General features: G+C 43.8%; 1 protein-coding gene across 2 annotated transcripts in view; it reads right to left on the bottom strand.

Moving 5' to 3' along the window:
- The window catches only part of DHX33 (DEAH-box helicase 33), a 32,200-nt gene that overhangs the window by 6,985 nt on the left and 5,892 nt on the right, over positions 1 to 19,323 (bottom strand). Inside the window, exons 2-11 of one of the 2 annotated variants that reach the window (XM_017520470.2) lie at positions 15,382 to 15,542; positions 14,415 to 14,642; positions 13,743 to 13,913; positions 9,016 to 9,201; positions 8,179 to 8,290; positions 6,830 to 6,989; positions 6,589 to 6,677; positions 3,397 to 3,524; positions 2,484 to 2,687; positions 609 to 695 (exon numbers count right to left, since the gene is read on the bottom strand). In XM_017520470.2, coding sequence (XP_017375959.1) covers positions 609 to 695; positions 2,484 to 2,687; positions 3,397 to 3,524; positions 6,589 to 6,677; positions 6,830 to 6,989; positions 8,179 to 8,290; positions 9,016 to 9,201; positions 13,743 to 13,913; positions 14,415 to 14,642; positions 15,382 to 15,542 — 1,526 coding nt within the window. The remainder of the gene's footprint in view (positions 1 to 608; positions 696 to 2,483; positions 2,688 to 3,396; positions 3,525 to 6,588; positions 6,678 to 6,829; positions 6,990 to 8,178; positions 8,291 to 9,015; positions 9,202 to 13,742; positions 13,914 to 14,414; positions 14,643 to 15,381; positions 15,543 to 19,323) is intronic. The other variant, XM_017520472.2, reaches the window with a different exon arrangement.

The following is a 19,323-nucleotide window of genomic DNA, read 5'->3' as shown; positions in this document are numbered from 1 at the left end:
AAAAAAAAAAAAAAAAAAAAAGTGCTATGTGGAAGAAAGCAAGTTGTGGAACATGTACATCATATACACATATCCGTGTGTGTGTAGTCACACACAGGCACACACACGTATGCACAAAAACACAAACACAGAAACAAATTCTAGAAGGATCTGCCTCAAACTATTAACAGCAGTTATTTCTGGAGTAGCAGGATTATGGGATACTTTTAAACTTTCTACATTATAAATTACTATTTTCTGCATTGTGTCAGCATTTAACAACTATGCACTGCTTTTGTAATCTAAAAGAAAATAATGGCAATATTCCCACTAAAAAAAATTCTTATGAAGAATTTATCTAACTCTGGAAAATGCTTATAAAGATTATAAAACCAAATATAAATTATAAATATAATGTAATTTACTATGTAAAAACATGCAATAAAAAACAGGCTATCAGGAAACAGACTAAACTACTGAGATGTGGGTAACTTACTTTTTTCCTTCTTTGTGAAATTTTCTACAATGAGAATTCCTTTTATAATCACTAGCAATAAGCAATTTAAAAATTTCTACCTTGAACAAAGTGACAGCTTTGTCACCCAAAGAACACTAGGAACAGACAATACCTTTAAACAGATGTCCCTCAGCTGTGCTCGGACTTCAGCTACCAGTATCACATTCTTGCTGTTGACAAAATTCTCTTTGCACCAATCCTGAATAGGAGAAAGGGTGATAGCACAACCCATTAATTCAGTATTTATTTGTTTATAGAGATAGCATCTTGCTCTGTTACCTAGGCTGGAGTGCAGTGATACAATTATAGCTCATTGCAAACCAATCTTCCCACCTCGGCCTCCCAAACAACTTGAATTATCTGCACGCACAACCATGCCCAGCTAACAATCCTCTCATTTCTATAGAGAAAACATAATGACATTTTTAGAACACAGTTGAATTCAGAGGAAAAACTTCAGAGGCCAAAAAGGAATGCAGGAAAATATTTTTATATCAAAAACCATGAATTATAAGGAAAAGTATTAATTTAAACTAAAGAAAAACTTAAAGTTTCCCAGATTGGGATATTTGTATCATCATATCCAATGAAAGATTAGAATCTCCAGAATAGATTTTTTTTTTTTTTTTTTTTTAGAGACAGGGTTTCACCATGTTGGCCAGGCTGGTCTCGAACTCCTGACCTCAGGTGATTCACCCGCCTCGGCCTCCCAAAGTGCTAGGATTACAGGTGTGAGCCACCACGCCCTGTGAGAATAGATCTTAAAAGTTCTACAAGTCATTAAGAAAAAGATCAACAACCCAGTAGAGAAATAGACAAAGGATATGAACAGACACAGAAAAGGAAATATAAATGCCCAATCGATTTATGTTAAGGCTTTTTTTCCCCTCCCCCCCCCCTTCCTTCCTTCTTTTTTTTTTTTTTTGAGATGGAGATTCACTCTTGTTGCCCAGGCTGGAATGCAATGGAATGCACGATCTCAGCTCACCTCCGCCTCCCAGGTTCAAGTGATTCTCCTGCCTCAGCCTCGAAAGTAGCTGGGATTACAGGCATGCGACACCACGCCTGGCTAATTTTTGTATTTTTAGTAGAGATGGGGTTTCTCCATGTTGCTCAGGCTGGTCTTGAACTTCCGACCTCAGGTGATCCACCCGCCTTGGACTCCCATAGTGTTGGGATTACAGGCGTGAGCCATTATGCCCATAAGCATCTTTTTCTTTTTTTGGAGACAGAGTCTCACTCTGTCACCTAGGCTGGAGTGCTGCAGTGGCAAGGTCTTGGCTCATTGCAACCTCTGCCTCCCAGGTTCAAATGATTCTTGTGCCTCAGCCTCCTGAGTAGCTAGAATTACAGGTGTGTACAACCATGCCTGGCTAATTTTTGTATTTTTAGTAGACATGGGGTTTTGCCATGTTGGCCACGCTGGTCTGGAACTCCTGGGCTCACGTGATCCACCTGCCTTGGCCTCCCAAAGTGCTGGGATTACAAGCTTGAGAAACTGCCTGGCCCTGGGCAAGTTTTTCAACTACACAAAGCTTCATTTCCATGACTATGTTTCATGAATATAAAAACTAGTAACAGTGCTCATTTCTTAGGATTACCATACTGAATGAGATCACACATTAAAAAGTGTTTCTCATAGGGCTTGGCATAGAATAAGCACTCATTAATTGGTATGCACTCTCATTATTAGTCATATTTACTTTATTAAGTTCCAATTAAGTTTTGATGGGTTGGGAGTCACTTAAGTCTTGCTGAATTAAACACATTCAGCACAAAGACCGGAATGACACATCTTCCTTGGTAATTGCCCAGTATTCAGATATTTCTAAAATGATGTCTGGCTTTCATTTTGTGACTCTTTAGATAATTCAGCCAAAAAGGGAAAATGTAGTATGTGTATGCCTTTAGTACAAAAAGGGAATCACATACCAGAGAAGAAGGGAAAGCAGCTGTCACTGGAGAAAAGGAACAAGACAAGGCTCACCTTATTTCCACCTATGCTTTTAAAGGTCCGATAGATATTGAGCAGAGTAATGTGATCCCCTTCACTGGATGTGAACTTCTTCCGGACCCCTTGTACTTCATCCCGCCGGGAAGGAGGGTTGTGGAGGATGCTGTCCACAGACAGCAGGGAGACAATGGTCAGGATCTCCTCTGTACAGTGGAATTTGGGGGACATAAGGATGGTCTGCAAACCAAAATTTAAAATTGTGTAAACTTTCTCCCAGCTTTATAATACACTATTTCTGCATATTGCTTTTGCAGGTTCCTTTCTAAGGAGTTAAAGGGCAGGTATTTCTGAAACCATGGCTATGTACATTAGTGTTATTTTACTCTTTAATATTAAATAAAACAGATGACTGCCTTCCCTACGGAGTTCCAAATATTTTTCTTTCTTTTTTTTTTTTGAGAGAGTCTTGCTCTGTCACCCAACCTCGAGTGCAGTGGCATGGTCTTGGCTCACTGCAACCACCACCTCCCCGGTTCAAGTGATTCTCCTGCCTCAGCCTCCTGAGTAGCTGTGATTACAGATGTGTGCTACTGCTCCCGGCTAAATTTTTTGTAATTTTTAGTAGAGATGGGGTTTCACCATCTTGGCCAGGCTGGTCTTGAACTCCTGACCTCATGATCCACCCGCCTCAGCCACCCAAAGAGCTGGGATTACAGGCATGAGCCACCGTGCCTGGCCCAGAGTTCCAAATTTCTTATGGGTAGGACACTTGACTTGGTGTCTCTGAATCCCACACTGAACATAAATCAGGGCTATATGCAAACTACGGGGTAATTATTTAAGAGAAAAAGTGAGATTAATCTAGAAGCACTGGGTTAACGGTTCTACTTTGGGATGGCTAACCTGTAATGTACAGAAAGGGGACTGAGGAGAGGGTATCATTTACTTTGGCAAATTTGGGTTCTAAAGGAAATGCTGCCATCTTTCTTCCAATTGGAGTCAGGGTAAGCTGGTCATCCTTATGTTCAAGAGCACCTAACAGGTCCAGTTGGGCAATGGCCGCCTGAATGTGATCTAAAGAAACGGAGACATAAAAAGGAGCCGAAAATCCAGAAAGGATAAAGTTGCAGCTAGTTCAGTATTTCTGGGAGTTTTTGATAACTCTATATCAAACAATAGCAAAACTCACAACCACCACTACCCGCCTGACGCATGTGTTACAGAATGACATCACTGTCTTCAGTTCAATTCCCTTTTCTTTTTTGAGACAGAATCTTGCTCTGTGGCCCAGGCTGAAGAACAAATGGGGTGATCTTGGCTCATTGCAGCCCCCACCTCCCAGGTTCCAGAGATTCTCTTGCCTCAGTCTCCTGTGTAGCTGGGACCACTGGTGCACACTACCATGCCCAGGTAATTTTTGTATTTTTAGTAGAAACGGGGTTTCACCATGTTGGCCGGGCTGGTCTTGAACTCCGGACCTCAGGTTATCTGCCTGCCTCAGTCTTCCAAAGTGTTAGGATTACAGGCGTAAGCCATCATGCCCTTTTTAAGTGACTTGTAATTTGGCAATATGTATGTAGAGTTTGAATATACACATCCATTGACCCAGCAATGTTACACTTATGAATTTCACCTGCAGATTTACTCATACACTGCACAGAGACCATATTGCCAGAACCAAACACAAAACAATGGAAATACCAGTTGTGTCAGAGGCCAGCTGGGAAGCTGGGAGACAAGAGGGTGAGAAGGACATTATTACTATTTACTATTTTATATTTTTTAAACTTTGGACCTTGTAAATATATTATCTATTAGAGAATAAAAAAGCATTTTTAAAGATGTAGTAAATATATACATCCCAATAAGGAATGATCTGTAAAATGTATTAAGTGAAAAAAAGCAAGGTGCTTTTCACTGTTTTTTTAAAGCAATTTTATCAATAGGAGGATGGATAAATGCATTTTCATTTATTCACAGAATGGAAGAGCAGTTAGTGTGAAAAAGCATCAACACAAACAAACTGTACAGAACATACTGAGCGAAAACAACTTACTAAGGAATAAATAACAGAAACTTACAAACTGAAACCAAGGGTGGTTTAGGGATACATATGCATACAGTGAAACAATAAAGAAAAGCAAGGCAACTACAAACAAGATGTGGGGGAGTGGTTGCCCCAAGGGAGTGAAAGGAGGTGAGGGCAGCCAGGGAGGGGTCCTTGGGGCTTCAACTGGGTACAGAGGTGTTGGATTTTAATCATTCCTTACAGCTATGCATCTTATTCCTTTGTTTGTCAGGATTTAGCCATGAAAAAAAAAATCATGCACTGAACAGTGCTCAATGTGTGTTGCTATTTGTGTTTTAAAACATACTACATGCTGAACATGGTGGCTCACGAGTATAATCCCAGCACTTGGGAGGCCAAGGCGGGAGGACCACCTGAAGTCAGGAGTTCAAGACCAGCCTGGCCAACATGGTGAAACCCTGTCTCTATTAAAAAATACAAAAATTAGCCGGGCATGGTGGTGCACACCTGTAGTCCCAGCTACTTGGGAGGCTGAGGCAGGAGAATCACTTGAATCCAGTAGGTGGAGATTGCAGCGAGCTGAGATGGCACCACTGCACTCCAGCCTGGGTCTCAAAAAAAAAACCCAGAAAAACAAAACAAAAACATACTACAGGGGTGGCATGGTGGTTCACACCTGTAGTCCCAGCTACTCGGGAAGCCGATGTGGGAGAATCATCTGAGTCCAGGAGGTTGAGGCTGCAGTGAGCTGAGAATGCGCCATTGCACTCCAGCCTGGAAAACCAGAGTGAAACCCTGTCTCGAAAATCAATAAATTAAACCACTACATATACTCACATATGCATACATTTGCTCTAGAAGTCTACTAGAAAATGGTTCCAGTGGTTGTTCAAGGGGAAGAAAACTATGAACCTGAGGATCAGGGCAGGACCCTTGTATACCCATCAATGGGTTACTTTGTGTTTTTCCTTTCTCCCCACCTCCCCTCCCCCTCCCCTTTCCCTTCCTTCCTTCCCTTTCCCTTCCCTTCCTTCCTTCTTCCCTCCCTGCCCTTCCCCCTCTCCCCCCAATTTCCCCTTCCTCTTTCCCTTCCCTTCCTCCCTGTTTTTATTTTTGTCACCCAGGCTGAAGTGCAGTGGTGCGATCTTGGCTCACTGCAACCTCTGCCTCCCAGATTCAAGCAATTCTCCTGCTTCAGCCTCCTGAGTAGCTGGGACTACAGGCCCCCACCACCGTGCCTGGCTAATTTTTGTATTTTTGTAGAGATGAGGTTTCATCTTGGGGTTCAAACATGGGGTTTCATGTTGGCCAGGCTGGTCTTGAACTCCTGACCTCAGGAGTTCCTGCTTTGGGAGGCTGATGTGGGTGGATCACCTCAGCCTTCCAAAGTGCTGGGATTATAGATAGGTGTCAGCCACTGCGCCTAGCCTCTTTTTTCTTTTTAAACCAATTGCATTTCTTAAGAAAAGGGTGGGGTGGGAGGAAAAGGAAAATGGTACATTGATGAGAGGTCAGGTGCCAAAGCTACTCTCATAAAGAATTCCAATTATTTTCTTCCTCTGTAGAGAAATTACTAATGAACAGAAGAGACTGATCAAATTCCAGTAAAAAGCAAAGAAATGTGATCTTTGCAGTCCCTGTGCTGATAAAAGTACAATTTTATTAAATTTCTGCAGTACCCCAAGGACTCGCATGATGATCTTCACTTGTTCCAGAGGTCAAGGAACCTTATGGATGGTGCTGATAGTGCAGAATCTATCATTTCACAGCTAGAAGCACTGACACATGCCTGTGGCCCCAGCTACTTGGGAGGCTGAGGTGGGAGGATCGCTGGAGCCCAGGAGTTGGAAGCTGTAGTGCACTATGATGGAACCTGTGAATAGACACTGTACTCCCACCTGGGCCACACAGCGAGACTCTGTCTCTTTAAAGTCAATCAACTTATCTATCTATGATTTCATGATTTTAAGATGCTTCTCTAATAGTTAATGTTGTTATTCACAAAATTAAATAAACAAAAGGGGATGACCAAAATATTTTACTTTTTTGGACGTGTCCATTTGTTGTTTTTCTCCTCACCCACCTTCTGCAAAGCTGGATTTCACTTACCTGGAGATGGCTTGGACATGAAGTCAAAGGTGAGCACATTTGGGACTTTCATTGCTAGAAGCTGAAGCATGACACTGGCCAGGTTACACCTGTGAAGAGCATGAGACCAGGGTCATTACCTGATCCCTCTACCAGTGAGTCAGAACCACTCAGCAGGGAGTGTGAGTAAAAGCTGCAGCTCTGGGCAAGCAGGAGAGACATGGGGACAAGCAGCAGCAGTGCAGGAGCGACTGGTGCCTACCTCTGGATCTCTGGCACAGTCATCTTATCAAACTTCTCAAACTCCTCCTCCGTGTAGAGCCGGTAACAGATGCCACTGTCCTCTCGGCCAGCCCTCCCTGTGCGCTGCCAAGCCTGGGTCTTCGATACCCGCTGCACTGCTAATACCTCAAGACCACTGTCTGGATGGAGAGGGAGCCCCATTAGTGCTTTATCACATGAACAAACTCTTTCTACAGTGTTGAAAAAAAGCAGCACACCCGTGGTTCTTTCAGCAACACAGGGGTCCAGAAAATCTCAACACTAGCACATTGGATAGCGCAAAACCAGGTTGCTCTCCAGTGGTTTGGCCCTAGTGAAATAAGGCTCTGCAAAAAACCCAGTGTGAAATCTGTTCCAAACACATCAGAAAAACCTCATGCATGCAGCAAGGGGCCAGAAGTGTAGTTTCCAAGGTCTTGGCTTAGATGGCAGGATGGCCAACGCCTCCAGTTTGCTTGGGACAGAGGGTTTCCTGGGATGTGGGATTTTGGGTGCTAAAACTGGGACAGATCCAACAAACTAGGATGGTGGTCATAGGTCATACTATCAATCAGTGACTCCGAAATTAAATGTCTCAAATCACTTGTGTGCTTTATCCGCTCTCCCAGTTCTGTTTTAAGACAGAAATACTGTGATGTCTGTTTTCCAGCAGTAAATGAGATTCATTTCCTTGATAAAGGTGTATTCTGTGCCAGGTAATGGAGACTTAAGCTCTTTCACCTATGTCATCTCAAAAAGACACACGAGTGGAAGTCAGGACCCTCAAATGTTTACTAGAGCATTTCAGTTCAATAACTGGGAACAACAAATGCAGTGGCCTCAAATCCTCTGTGGAATTAAGCAAAGTATAAAACAGATACAAGTAAAGATGACCTTAAGTTAGCTTCTCACTGCACCTTCTCAGGAGAAGCCAGTGCTTCACCTTCCATGCCTCACCCCAGCCGGGGGGTCTGATTCCTTCCTGGGAAACCTGGGAGCTCAAACCAGCCATATATATACTTTCTGATGAGAGCCTGTGATTGACACCCAGCTGTCCCTGGCCTTAGAGCAACTCCTGATGGGGTACTGGACCCTCTGCCCAGGTCCCTGACCCTGTCTTCCCACATTAGCTAAACCTGGGCTCTTTTCTGCCTCTACTTCCTGTCTCACATACCCGCCTCAGGACTCCTTTGTGGACTCAGACTGTAGATTATCTCACCCGTGGTGCCTGCCACCCAAATCTGTTTGTCACAAACATGAAACACTCACTCAGAGGAACACTGTGGGACTACAGTTTCAGTGGTTGCTCACTAGACATAGGAGAGACATTCATGAACTACAAATTCTCACCAGGGTTATACTTCTTTGCTTTAACCATGCCCGTGTCAACTACATATTTTATTCCTGTAATGGTTATGGAGGTTTCAGCGATGTTGGTTGAAATGATCACTTTGCGATAGCCCTAAAAGGAGGAAGAAAACCAAAAAGCCGTATGACACACAGATGATTCAGAAGTGTTCAAACATATTCTCACCATTAACTTCCACAATTCACTCATGACCAAGTAAAGATGACTCCATTATTAATGGCAGTCATTAATATCAATGGTTGGTCATTAAACTGGGCGGGGGAAGGGGATGTTGCAGTCTTAAAGGTAAATATGAGGCAATGAGATGTAGTGGAACAAGCATGGGAATCAGAAGCAAGTAGATGTGGGCTGGAATCGTGGCCCTGCCAGTGACTTACTATGTGGCCCCTTGAGCAACTGTTACTTCCCCTCTTGGGGCCTTGGGATCCCCATGGGATCATAACCTGCCTTGCTGGTTCCCACAAGGATGAGAGACAGTGGATATAAATGCTAGCATAGTGCCTGGCATGGCGAAGGCACACAATAAATGGCACTATGGACAAATGCAATTTATGCTGGTCCTCAGAAGTCACTCATTTACCTTCCAGCTTTCATTATACTCTCCCTCATCCCAATAACTGTCCCCCTGCTCCTGTCACAGGAGCGCTGTATCTGTCTCTGTGCATTGTACCCCTGTGCCTTCTCAATGAGCTGATCTGGTACCTGGGCATCCCATCCCATATACCTCATCTGGAGCCTGGCAATAGGTACACAAACCTCACTGGTGGATCCGTCTGGGTGCCCAGAATGGGGCTGGACAGAAGAGGTGGTGCACTCACCTTTGGGGCCCCTTGGAAGACTCGGAGCTGCTGTGCATAGGGCAGGGAGGCATACAGAGGAAGGACCAGCATCGCAGGGCAGCCGTCTGGGAGGTGCTTTGCAATGTCGCGGCAGGTTTTGCTCATGGCTTCGATCTCCTCCTGACCAGTGAGGAACACCAGGATGTCCTGTGAAGAAGGGGCTTCCTATAAAAAAGGTAGAGTGGGATTACTAGGCATTGATAGAATTGCAGCTTGCATAGAAAAAGACAATCGTGATTGATGATGTTTCCCAGAGTTCTTTTTCTTAACTATGAAAATGTAAATGAGCCTAAAAGTTGATGTTTCCCTTGGAGAAAACCCTTACCAGCAGTGCATAAAACGATTAACAGGCTGGGTGTGATGGCTCATGCCTGTAAACCCAGCACTTTGGGAGGCCAAGGCAGGAGGATCGTTTGCGGCCAGGAGTTTGTGACCAGCCTGGGAAACACAGCAAGATCCCATCTCTAAAAGACATTTTTTTTTTAAATTGGCCAGGGGTGGTGGCACGTGCCTAGAGTTTCAGCTGCTTGCCACTGCACTCCAGCCAGGATGACAGAACGAGACCCTGTCTCAAAAACACAAAAACCCAAACTATAAAATACAAGAGTTAGCCAGCTATGTTTAAAAGCCAAGTGATGAAATTATGAAGAAAAATCAACAGATTGTTTTTTCTAACAAGAGCAATACCATGAAAAGCATAATCAGGGAAGCAAATAAAATCTGCATGAAGCTTCCTTACTTTTATAAGCATCTTGAAGATGAAGTTGACAAAACAGAAGGCAACTTGGGGAAATCCTAATCCATGGAAATGAACAGATGCAGTCATGCTGGAAAAGGAGCCTTTAATGAATGATGCCATCAACAGCACTTTCACACATCCAAAAAAATACACTATACTGGGACAACTGCTTGAGATACTGAGGTTAACGGGGTTCCTCACTTTCTTTCTTTTTTTTTTCTTTTTGAGACAGTCTCACACTGTTGTGCAGGCTGGAGTGCAGTGGTGCGATCTCAGCTCACTGCAACCTCCCCATCTAGGTTCAAGCAGTTCTCCTGCCTCAGCCTTCCAAGTAGCTGGGATTACAGGCGCCCACCACCATGCCCAGCTAATTTTTTTGTATTTTTTTTAGTAGAGACAGGGTTTCACTATTGGCCAGGATGGTCTCAAACTCCTGACTTCTGGATCTGCCTGCCTCGGCCTTCCAAAGTGCTGGGATTACAGGCATCAGCCACCGTGACCAATCAGGGTTCCTCTTTCAAAGGTAAAAACACCCAAATGTGAATGACATACCTAATGCCCTGATTTTTCTTTGATTTCTGATCATATATATTAATTTGTTTGAAATAAAGTGCTTGACACTTTGGAAGGCCAAGGTGGGTGGATAACCTGAGGTCAGGAGTACAAGACTAGCTTGACCAACATGGTGAAACCCTGTCTCTATTAAAAATACAAAAATTAGATGGGCGTGGAGGTGGGCGCCTGTAATCTCAGCTATTTGGGAGTCTGAGGCAGAAGAATCGCTTGAACCTAGGAGGTGGAGGTTGCAGTAGGTCCAGATGGTGCCACTGCACTCTAGCCTGGGCAACAGAGCAAGACTTTGTCACAAAATAAAACAAAATAAATGAAATGAAATAAAATAAAATAGGGCCAGGCACAGTGGCTCATGCCTGTAATCTCAGCACTTTGGGAGGCTGAGGCGGGTGGATCATGAGGTCAGGAGATCGATACCATCCTGGCTAACACAGTGAAACCCCATCTCTACTACAAATACAAAAAATTAGCTGGGTGTGGTGGTGCTTGCCTAGTCTCAGAAACTCAGGAGGCTGAGGCAGGAGAACTGCTTGAACCCAGGAGGCGGAGGTTGCAGTGAGCCGAGACTGTACCACTGCACTCCAGCCTGGGCGACAGAGCAAGACTGTTTCAAAAAAATAATAATAAACTGGGAAGCCATGGGGTACAGTAATGGGCTTCACCACAGGAAAATGGTGACAAAGGGAAGAGTCAACATGACAACTGCGCAAAGGCCTAGGAGAGCCACATGTCCCAAATGGAAAAGTAGCATAAAATAGAACTATTCATGACTGGCATATGAGAGATGTTGGAACATTTGGGAAAAAGTTAGCCAGAGCTACCTAGAAACAACTATGTTGTTCAAGAAACAAGGTTTAGGGATGGTGTGCTGCTAGCAATGTGTGGTCATAATATTGTTAATATTGATACTAGGCTTAGAAAACATCATAACAGGCCAGACACAGGGGTGCAAGCATGCAGTCCTAGCTATTCCCAAAGCTGAGGCGGGAGGACTGATTGAGCCTAGGAGTTCACGGCCAGCCTGGGCAACATAGCAAGATCCTGTCTTAAAAAGAAAAACCTAAACAACACCATGACAGAACTGTCACGAGGTTGGAGATAAAGCGGGTAGGGGAGGGGCATTCGAAACTCTTATCACCATGCTAAGAAATTAGCATATGATGCCTGATACCCATAACTCAAGAAACAGTGGTAAAAGCAAGGTAGCTTAGAATTATGAAAGCAATATCTAGAGATTGAAAGTAGGTTCCCTAAACAGCAGAAACCTGGGATGTTGAAGTAAAAACAACTGCTATTCTTTTATTATGAGCCTTTTACTATAAACTACTTGACTTTTTAAAATTTTAAGCCCCATATGCATCACTTATTTATTTTTTGGGGGATGGAGTTTCGCTCTTGTCGCCCAGGCTAGAGTGCAGTGGCCCAATCTTGGCTCATTGCAACCTCCACCTCCCGGGTTCAAGCAATTCTCCTGTCTCAGCCTCCTGAGTAGCTGGGATTGCAGGCACCCACCATCACGCCCAGCTAATTTTTGTATTTTTTAGTGGAGATGGGGTTTCACCTGGTCCTGAACTCCTGACCTCAAGCAATTCACCCAGCTCAACCTCCCAAAGTGCTGAGATTACAGGCCTAAGCCACTGCGCCCGACCTGCATCACTTATTTTAAAATAAAAAATGACTGGGCATGGTTTCTCACATCTGTAATCCCAGTGCTTTGGAAGGCTGAGTCGGGAAATTCAGCTGAGACCAGGAGTTTGAGACCAGCTTGGGAAACATACCAATATCCTGTCTCTATAAAACATAAAAAAAAATTAGCATGGTGTAGTGGTGTGTGCCTATAGTTCCAGATACTCAGGAGGCAAAGGCAGTAGGACTGCTTGAGTCCCAGGGGATCGGGGCTGTAGTGAGCTATGATTATGCCGCTGTTCTCCGGCCTGGGTGACACAATGAGACCCTGCCTCTAAATAAGTAAATTAATTAATTAAATAAAAAATAATTTTAAAAGTTTGCTTCTGGATTTTCTCAGAAAGTTAACAACATTAAATTTTATACAAATTAAACAAAAGTGAATTAATGATTCAAATTTTTGAAGTAAATGTTTAATAAAATAAGAAAATAGTTATAAATATTCTCCTGATATAGTTTTAAAAAAACCCAAAACTCTAAGTTACAACCTATTATTGGGCTAATGTCAACTTTTTCTTGTTTTCTTTTACTGAGATGGGATCTTGCTCTGTCTCCCAGGCTGGAGTGGAGTGATCATAGTTCACTGCAGCCTTAAATCTTCCAGGCTGAAGTGATCCTCCTACCTCAGCCTCCCAACTAGGTGGGACTACAGGTGTGCATCACCACACCTGGCTGACTTTTTTTTATTTTCAGTAGAGACAAGGTCTTGTTATGTTGCCCACGGTGGTCTCAAACTCCTAAACTCAAGTAATTCTACCCATCTCTGCTTCCCAATGTGCTAGGATTACAAGTATGAGCCACTGTGCCTGGACAGCTTTTTCTTTAAGTGGGGCACAAAATATCAGAGTACCCCACATGTAGAAAAAGAGGCAGTGTTTCTTCTTCAAATACATTTTTAATTTTTTTATAGAGACAGGGTTGTGCTATGTTGTCATACTGGTTTTGAACTCCTGGAGTCAAGTGATCTTCCTGCCTTGGCCTCCTAAAGCATTGGGATTACAGGTGTGAGCCACCACGCCTGGCCAGAAGCAGTATTTCATAGACTTATTTCAGTTATAGGTATAGCATACTGGGTTGTAAAATAAAAAGTACTTCTTAATGGGGGTTATAATCAAGACAAGTTGGTAAGCTACTGCTCTAACATATGGAAATTTTCTGGCTCAGTGTAAGAAGTTGCTGGTCAGAGCTGAATTATTTTTCTTTTCAGAGAATATTAGAGATATCATAAATAAAGGATAAAAACTCAGACATGGCAAATGAACTCCTTATCCATCGTTTTCTTTTTTTTTTTTTGAGACAGAGTCTCCCTCTGTCACCCAAACTGGAGTGCAATGGCGCGATCTCCGCTCACTGCAACCTCCGCCTCTCAGGTTCAAGCAATTCTGCCATGTCAGCATCCCGAGTAGCTGGGATTACAGGCACCTGCCATCACGCCCGGCTAATTTCTGTATTTTTTTGTAGAGATGGGGTTTCATCATGTTGGCCAGGCTGGTCTTGAACTCCTAACCTCAGGTGATCTACCCGCCTTGGCCTCCCAAAGTGCTGGGATTACAGGCGTGAGCCAACGCGCCTAGCCTCCTTATTCATCTTAATGACACAACTCACAAAGTTGTTTTATTCAGTAGCTTTTCTTTTCAAGGCTCATTGTTCTCACTACCAATTGCAAGATAAAAGAGAGCTTTTCAGGAATTTGCACCCCATACCATACCTGGTGGATCTGGAAGACTGAGACAAGCGCGGCGTGCAGGTAATCATTCTGAGGCTGTTTGGTGTAAAACACCTGGATTGGATGCTGCCGACCCTCTAGGTAGAGGACGGGGGCGCCATTGAAATATTGAGAGAACAGGTCCACATCCATTGTAGCTGACATCACAATCACCTGCATTAGAGAATGAAGAGGAGGACCAGAAACAAACATTGGGACAGCCTTTCCGTGTCCCTCTCCAGCCCCAAAAGCAGATGATTGAGGCCTGCGCCACCCCATCATAGTTAACTTTCTTCCAAGGCTCTGAGCAGGACAGAGGAAAATACCCTGCCAAAGCACACAGGTCTGTTACCTTTTTTTGGGGGGATGAAGTTTCACTCTTGTCACCTAGCCTGGAGTGCTGTGGCACAATCTCGGCTCACTGCAACCTCCGCCTCCTGGGTTTAAGTGATTTTCCTGCCTCAGCCTCCCAAGTAGCTAGAACTACAGGCATGTACCACCACACCTGGCTAATTTTTTGTGTTTTTAGTAGAGACAGGGTTTCACCATGTTGGCCAGGCTGGTCTAGAACTCCTGACTTCAGGTGATCCACCTGCCTCGGCCTCCCAAAGTGCTGAGACTACAGGCGTGAGCCACTGCGCCCAGCCAGGCCTATGTCCTGTGTGTGATGCATACTTTCAGAGGCAGTTTCCCCAGTTCCTTTCTCCTCTTCTGTGCAGCTTTCACCACGCCAAAGAGCACATCTGTGTGGATAGTCCGTTCGTGAGCTTCATCCAGAACGACACAGCTGTACTTCCGAAGCAAGGAGTCCGAAATTGCTTCCCGCAGAAGCATGCCATCTGTTAGAAACTTGATTCTAGTGTCTTCTGAGGTGACATCATCAAAGCGCACTGTATAGCCAACCTGTGGGAAGAAACAACTTATTCAGTCATCAAACATTTCTTGAGCGCCCACTGTATCCAGAGTAAGTTGGGTACTCGCACTACCACAGTGAACAAGACCAACACCAACCCCTTCCTACTCCCTAGGGAGGCATGCAATCTAGCTGGGGAGAGAGACGATGGTCAAGTTTCCTTTAACTGCAATTATGATAAGTATTACAAAGAATATTTAAAATCAACCTTCAAATTCAAGCTATTTAACAGTTTCGTGTGAAGTTATGTACAGATATGAAAAGATTTCTGAGATATTTTTAAGTGAAATGAGTATATGCACACACACACACACAAACACACACAAATAAATCTGTCTTAGAAAAAAAAAAGAAAAACAAAAACGAAATTAAAAAAAGAAAAAAAAAGAAACACAAAAAACCAAATCTGTCTTATATACAGTTCTGAGACTCATTCTCAATTCTCACATACACACTAGCATAATGCTCACAATTTTTCTAAAGACAGATAAGCGATTTAACAGAGTTACTGAAGGCTTAAAGATGTTCAAGGAAAACAACTAATTTGTCCAACTTGACAACAGATTTTGAAAGCAAAGCACATGGAACGTAAAGAACCCTGAAACAGGCCTAGACAATTGGAAGAACAGGCAAGAAAGGAAGTCTTGTTTGGAAAAGTAAGAGGCAGCGGGCGTGGTGGGAGAGCTGTTTAGTTAAGAAGTACTAATAGTAAAGAAGGAAACCAGGTACCAGCTTCCCGAGTTCAGTTCTCTTCTCATCTGAGACTCTAGTAGCAAGAGAGATGGCAGCCACTCGCCGAGGCTGGGTCACAGCAATGATGCCCTGGCGGCTGATCCCGCCTTCATAGAGGTACTGAGGGATCTGAGTTGTCTTCCCAGAGCCAGTTTCTCCTAGGAGAGAGGGAAAAGAAGTCTCACTGAAATGCAAATTGGGGCTGGGCAGCAGGGCTGGCACCTACAATCTCAGCACTTTGGGAGGCTGAGGCAGGAGGATGTCTTGAGCCCAGGAGTTCAAGACCAGCCTAGGCAACATAGCAAAACCCTGTCTCAGCAACAAGAGCAACAACAATTAGCCAGGTGTGGTTGCATGTACCCGCAGTCTCAGCTACTAGGGAGGCTGAGGCTGAAGGATCATGAGGCCCCAGGAGTTCAAGGTTACAGGAAGCTATGATTGCACCACTGCATGCCAACCTGGGACATAGTGTGAGATTTTGTCTCAAAAAAAAAAAAAAAAAAATGCAAATTGGCTGGGCACAGTGGCTCATGCCTATAATCCTAGCACATGAGGAGGCCAAGGTAGGAGGATCACTTGAGCCCAGGAGTTGCTCCTGGGCAACACAGTGAGATGCTGTCTCTACAAAATATACAAAAATTAGTTGGTCATGGTGGTACACGCCTGTGGTCCCAGCTACTCTGAAGGCTGAGGTGAGCGTATTGCTTGAGCCTGGGAGGTCGAGGCTGCAGTGAGCCACCATCACGCCACTACACTCCAGCATGGGCAACAGAATGAGACCCTGTCTGAGAAAAACAACAACAAAAAGTAAATTGACATAAATTTCACCAGACACACAGCTCAAAGTCAGAAGTAAAAGAGAAAAAACTCTGAGTTGGTAAAGCCTCAGGAGAATGGGCACTCAGGTATGTACACTGCTGGCGGAGTTAATTGGTTAACTAGTATTGTTTCTCGGGAGGCCAAATTATGTTTTTTAAATCTTTAAAATGTTTATATCCTTTGACTAACAATTCTATTTGCAGAAATTGATTCTAAGAAAATAAAGATATAGCTTCAAAGAGGTTTTATTCCATTTTGCTCCTAGCAGAAAAAAAAAATTAGAAACAATAGAAATGTTCAACAAGTAATTTGCATAGTTAAAATATAAACTAAAATACAACTCTTACATAGATGTCTGCATCCTGAGTGACATGAAGAGACATCCATTCATGCACCGCTGCCTTAAACTCCTGGCCACCCCCCAGGCTGCTGCCTTTCTTCAAACCCTCTGCCTCTGCCCACACTGAGCAGAACACCTGCCCTCACACTGCCTGCCTGGCAAACTCTAAGATGAGTCAGGCCTCCAACACGCTCCCCTGGCAGCATGGGTGACCCTCCTCTGGGCTCCGTGGTGGCTTCTTCATCTCTCTTCCAGCAGTGACCATCCTACATTGCACAAAAGTGTTTAAATGTGTGCGTCCCCCTCCTATACCAGAAGCTCCTGGAGGGCAGTGCTCTGAATGTCCCTGGCGTGTACTTTAGTATTTTGCATACAATAAGCACCCAGTAAATGTTATTTCCTACCCTGTGAGTTCCTTTAACAGAGCCTGATTAGAGCACTGTAAACGAGCGCATCCTTCTCCTCCCTCTAGCTACCACCACAGCTCTCTGACCTCAGAGTCCTCCAGTCCCATTATTTATGGTTTATTTCCTGTCGGTTTCTCAGCCCCCTCTGACTGTTTTTCATTCCTGACCCAGACAAGAATCAGACTAAGAATCTGATTATTCTGCAATCTTCTTGCTGAATCCACCAGGCAAAACCCCAAACTTGGATCAAGGTCTCCCTGTCCATCTTTCCTGCTCCTATACCAGGGCAACTGAGTGTTACCAAAGTAAAACACAAAATGCTTGGAACCAAAAGTGTTTTGAACTTTGGAGGGTTCTTTCAAATTTTGGAATATCTGCATTATACTTACTGGTTGAGCATTTTAAGTGTGAAAATCTGAAGTCCTAAATGCTCCCAAATCTGAAACTTTTTGAGCACTCGACATGATGCTCAAAGGAAATGTTCCTTGGATCCCATTCTGGATTTCGGATTTTCAGATTTGGGGTGTTCAACCTATAATCTGGCTGTGCAGAGGCAAACCTGAGCTTATAGTGTAGCCAGGATGTACCTAGGCGCCAATACCAACATCCATCTTTTTTCTTGTTTTTGCAGCCTGTCTTGTCTTTATCCTTACCAAGGGCCCACTTGAAGCCCAGTGACTCCCATTCTGAGCAGAGCTCCTGAATGTGTCTCACAGAAGGGAAGTTCTAAAATGTGATCTCTCTCTACTTGCCCCTTCAAGCCCTTCTGCAGTTGCACCATCCTTACGTACCTTCTCTAGCCCTGCAGCCTCTTAGCCCTCCTCTTCCAGACCCGCCCTACATCTAGCCCTGGTTGCCAAGGTCCCCCCGCCCCATACCTCCTGATCTTTGCTCTGTTAGCTTGATTCTATCTTCAGCCTCCCTCCCTACTGAGTTCTTCACCTCAACCTCTGAATACAGACGGTCCCTGACTTAGAACTTTTCGACTTCAAGACGGAGTGAAAGTCAAAACTGTAAAAACTGTAGTTTTGAGTACTCACACAACTGTTTGTCATTTTCAATATGGTTTTCAATAAATTACATGAAATATTCAAGACTTTATTATAAAATAGGCTTCATGTTAGATGATATCACCCAACCATAGGCTAATGTACATGTTCCGAGCACACTGAAGGTAGGCTGAGCATATTAAATGCATTTCCAACTTAGGATATTTTCAACTTACGAGGATGGATGGGTTCATCCACACATAACTCCATCCTAAATCAAGCAGCATCTGTAGTTAAAGTTCCTCTCAGCTTCCCTCCTTTTTCTCAAAACAGAAGCCTGCTCCCCCTGCTTTCATCCTTCAGCTCAATGACAAATCGGCTCTTACCCACATGGCTTTGTTGATATAGCTCTAGATGGGATCCACAATCAACAGTGCCAGAGATTGCCTGTGAAAGTCATGAAATTTTTATTTATGCAAGAAATGTTTTACAATTTAAAAGTGATTAGGCCTCCTGAATGCTTTATAAATGTCACTGTAACTCAACTGTATAACTTGCCTGCTTTGTAGTTAGGTAAAACCTAGGCCACATGGAGTTAAATGCTGGAATGAGCCAGACCTTATCTGCACTTCTGTCTAGGTCCTAGGCTCTGCACCCAGTACATAATTAAAATCCCAAACTTACCAAGGTTTTCAACAAAGGTAAAGGTTGCTAGACGTTAACAGCGTAACATGTATTTAAACTACGGAAGGAACAGTTTATGTGCAAGGTGTGTAAGGAAAGTAAAATATACTCTTGGTAAAAAGATTATAAGGTGGCATAAGAATGTGAATTTTTACCTACATTAAAAGGCTGAAGAATTGTTTTGAAGGCTTAAGCAAGTTTTGGAAGGTTAATTGTAAAAGAAATTCTGTGTGCAAACACATTAGCTAAAGCTACAGGGGTATCATCCAGTTTTTCTGTAAATTGAGCATTAAAATAAAAGCACAATGGGTTTCTCTTAAAGCACTAACCTGCTCTTAACAAAAATTATAACGGGTTAAACAAAGGTCTATAAAAATCTTACCTTAGAAAACCAAACACCTGGCTGGGTGCGGTGGCTCACGCCTATAATCCCAGCACTTTGGGAAGCCGAGGCGGGCAGATCATGAGGTCAAGAGATGGAGACCATTCTGGCCAACACGGTGAAACCCCATCTCTACTAAAAATACAAAAGTTAGCTGGGTGTGGTGGTACATGCCTGTAGTCCCAGCTACTTGGGAGGCCGAGGCAGGAGAGTTGCTTGAACCCGGGAGGGGGAGGCTGCAGTGGGCAGAGATCTCAACACTGCACTCCAGCCTGCTGACAGAGCAAGACTCTGTCTCAAACAAACAAACAAACAAAA

The sequence above is a fragment of the Cebus imitator genome, unplaced genomic scaffold (genome assembly GCF_001604975.1).
Source record: "Cebus imitator isolate Cc_AM_T3 unplaced genomic scaffold, Cebus_imitator-1.0 Scaffold841, whole genome shotgun sequence".
Classification (NCBI taxonomy): Eukaryota; Metazoa; Chordata; class Mammalia; order Primates; family Cebidae; genus Cebus; species Cebus imitator.
The sequence above is the reverse complement of the archived record's forward strand: the minus strand, read 5'-3'. Positions and strand labels throughout refer to the sequence as shown.